Below are 3,915 nucleotides of genomic sequence, written 5' to 3' on the forward strand. Positions count from 1 at the left end.
TAAAATAAAATAAAATAAAAACTAAATTTTAAATATAATTTAAAAAGATAAAAGTTTAGATATTAAAACAAAATAAAACTGATAATTTAGATAAAACCTAATACCGGAAGGCACAGAATAACAAAACCGGGGTGGCTGTTTTCTGATGTGGCATAACATGATAGGCTAAAATGATGTGTTCTTGGCCATGGAGCCGTGTGACATCTGAAAAACAAAAATCGAAACAATCACCGTTTATTTACCTGCCATCGCCATCGGTTTTTCGCCCATTTATACTATACTATAATTCAAGAACACTCTTCGTTTGGAATTTGAACCATGGCGGGGATCGAAGGAGGAGGGACATTATCGGAAGTCTATCAGAGCGCCAGGAAGCTACTTCTTCGAGCAAGGGACGGGATCGAACGGTTGGAGAGGTTCGAGAGCTCCGTCTCCGGGGCAGATTCACCCGAACTCTCCTTCGCCGTTAAAAAAGATATCTCTCAGATCCACTCCCTATGCGCCGATATGGATCGCCTCTGGCGTTCCATCCCCGCCAAATCCCAACGCGATCTCTGGAAAAGGTATCACCGCGAAAACGCCTAACATTTAATATCACGTTTCTCACTTGTTTATGAATATTCTGGTTTTTTTGCTATTTGCTTCCTTGCATTTCTCCATATTTGATTTTATTATTTAGCTTTATTTTCTCAATTTGATCCAATAGTGCCTTTAATCTTCGAAAGATTTAGGTCTTGGATAATTGATTGGCAATGATCGTTTCTTTCCTCATTGTTTCATTGAACTATTTATTAATGAAAGTTTAATTTTAGTTCTGGAGTGTTTTAGCTATAGTTGTATTACTCATTTTATGTCTATCCATGAGAATTATGAACAAGAGAGGGGAGTGGGCATGCTTAACTTGTTTTCAATTTGTCAATTATCCTTACTAATACAAGTCGATGATTGTGAGAAGTCCCCATGATTAAGTTTAATTTTCTTTCAATTGATTTGATGGTGGGTTCTAAGTGACTTCAAGCAAATTTTAGTAAGAAAATTGTGTGCAACTTTCAGTTGATTCTAAGTTTAATAAATTACTACGGACGGTAGCTTTGCTGGTTAACTGGAAATCAAATTTCATGCTTGAATAAATCATAGACTCAAATATCAAGCATTAGGTTGTGAGCCAACTAAAACATCTAAAAGAGAGTGAGTATTTAAAAGTTTTGTCCTGTAAAACGACAGCAACAGGTTTTATCTTTTTGATGGAAAATTATTTTGAGCTCAAGGCTTGATTGACAAAGCTTCTTTACGAGTAGTCTAACTGCTCTATCAAATTGTCAAATAAGTTTTAGTAAACGAAAAAACTTTCCTTAGTTGTATTCGTTGTTAGAATTTTTCTTTACTTGGTTAAGAGGTGTGCCTTGCTTTGGTGAAATTTGAAAGAGGTAGAGCTGCTTTGTTGATTTTCGATTACCATGCTCGATGTTATTGTAAATCATATTAGTTTTATTGTCTTACACCTTGCGGTTATTTATATTTGGCAAGCAGAAAAGTTGAACAAGTAGCTGAAGAGGCCGACTCTTTGAAAGATAGTCTAGACAAGTACTCTATGAGGAATCAGAAACGGATGCTGGAAGCGAAAGAGAGAGCTGAATTGCTTGGAAGAGCTGTATGTAAATCTTTCTGTTTTGTTGGCAAATGGAACTGATTTTAGCCCGTCTTGTATTCATTTTACTTTATTTTCTTAGAATGGAGAGTCAGCTCATGTCCTGAGAATTTTTGATGAGGAAGCACAAGCAATGCAATCAGTTCGAAACTCATCTAGAATGTTGAAAGAATCTTTTGAAACTGGAACAGCTATCCTTTCCAAATATGCAGAACAAAGAGATCGCCTCAAGGTACAAACAAATGAGGCCCTGATGCATTTCTAGTTAAACATTTTAAATTAAAAATGAGCACATGCAGTTAACATCACAGCAGATCTAGCAGCTTTAATGTATGTTATAGTCACAATTGGTTTTATTAATCGTAGTGGTTTTCTGCCAGCTGTCGTGCCGAGTAGTTAGTGGATACTGCATTAATATTTTAATCTATAGTTGAGTGCACTAGATTGTGAATTGTGAATTGTTTAATTTTTTTTAACAATATAGATTCTCAGGTGCCGCAGCTGAAGTGATTACTCGTAAATTGTTGATAGCTCAAGTAATATTCTTGAAACAAGAAAATGATGGTTGTCAATGCATTTTTATGTTACTGCAAGTTGTGATCACTAATAAGTTCTTGAACCAACATCTTGTTTTTTATCAGAGAGCACAACGAAAGGCCTTGGATATACTTAACACAGTGGGGCTCTCCAACACCGTCCTGAGGCTCATCGAGAGGAGGAACCGGGTTGATTCATGGATCAAATATGTGGGGATGGTTTCGACAGTTTTCATTGTGTATTTCTTCTGGAAATGGACCCGGTGATTTGCCCTTTTTTTCCTCCTCGGCACGAAGGTTTGTTTTTCTGGATTCTGTGATCATGTTAAGAAGGATCGCAAGTTTTAACTAGAAGCGCTTTGATATAAGAACAGATGACAAAAATGGATGGTGTCATTTCAAACTTGCATTGAAGAGGAAGTTGTTGATTCGGAATACAAGTGAAAAGAATTGGAAGAACTATGGCCGAAGTTATTATAGTTTGTGTACTTGATCTGTATCCATTCGCTGATATAAATGCAGAGTTCCGGATTATAGATTGTTAATTTGATGTTTTGAGCTGATCAGATTGTTAATATGAAGATTTTAATCTCTTTTCTTTCTTCTGGAAACGGCGCCTGTAAGCCCTTCAATCAAAATGTCCGTTGTTTGCTTGAGATGAAATTAGAAAATCTGTCGAAAGTTGCTTGTTATCATCCGAGACTGCAAATTCAGTTATATCTGTTGAACGGTTAGTATATTCATTTGTTTAGAAAGTTCATCACAATCAGGGATGGAACGAGGGGCGGTTGAGATTACCCCTAAAAGTATTAAAATTTTATACTTTTTTATATATATTTTTTATTGATAATCTGTTTTTATTTCTCTTAAAATTTTATAATTTTGTTATACAATAAAATTTTATAAATTCGCCCCTTAACATAAAATTATTTGTTTGGGTCATAATTTAAATCAAAATTGAGATGAGATTTCTCTATTTGAATAGTTTAAAATAAATTACAAAATCTATATTTAATGTAATATTTTTATGTACGTTCAAACAGGAATGAGACTTGTTGAAATGAAAATCAATGTTCATTTGCATTTTGCATGTAACAACACAAGTAACTTGAAATTAGATGTAAATTTATCAGAAGATGACAAAAAATAAATAAATTCAAATTCAAACCCTAAAGTTTATAATGTATTTTATGCTTTCTTAGTGTTAGGTTTGACAACGTTATAACAAACAAAGATGATGTTTATTTGTAATTATGTTGATTTTTTTTAATTCTGAATTTGATCGAATTTAAATACACAATATTGTATTCGTGAATAATTTCTCATGATGTTCGGCTCTGATTTGCAATTCTCAGTAGTATTTCAATAGTTCAATCCTCTTTTGTGGTTCATTTGCTTATGTAATTAAATTTATTCGCATTTATTTTTCATTCAAGTCTTTAAATTGAGTTTTTAACTTTTTCTATGCATAGTCCTTATAGGATCTAAAGAGGCTAGTTTCTTGTATCAATGTTATAAGAAAATACCGAAATTATATATTTAGTTTGCAATGATAGTTGTCAACCTTTTAAAGTTGGCTATTATAGGTAGCAAGTTGAGCGACTGCTTAGAGCCCCATTTTTTTATAGATCCCAAAATTTTCAATTATACATTTTATTTTTAAAATTGATATATTTAAATTTTTTAATTTGTTTTATGATTGAGATCCCTAATTTTTTTAATCTATTTTTT

The 3,915-nt window shown here is 33.2% G+C and overlaps 1 protein-coding gene across 1 annotated transcript; it reads left to right on the top strand.

Annotated features, from left to right (window-relative positions):
- The first annotated feature begins 227 nt into the window (after positions 1-227).
- Positions 228-2,745, top strand: LOC120133585 (membrin-11-like). The gene is made up of 4 exons (XM_039150148.1): positions 228-563; positions 1,531-1,651; positions 1,731-1,880; positions 2,290-2,745. Exons 1-4 carry the CDS (start codon positions 319-321, stop codon positions 2,449-2,451), a joined length of 678 nt encoding a protein of 225 aa, XP_039006079.1. The 5' UTR covers positions 228-318; the 3' UTR covers positions 2,452-2,745.
- Positions 2,746-3,915: the final 1,170 nt, after the last annotated feature.

The sequence above is a fragment of the Hibiscus syriacus genome, unplaced genomic scaffold, assembly GCF_006381635.1.
Source record: "Hibiscus syriacus cultivar Baekdansim isolate YM2019G1 unplaced genomic scaffold, ASM638163v2 tig00110584_pilon, whole genome shotgun sequence".
In the NCBI taxonomy this organism is placed as follows: domain Eukaryota; kingdom Viridiplantae; phylum Streptophyta; class Magnoliopsida; order Malvales; family Malvaceae; genus Hibiscus; species Hibiscus syriacus.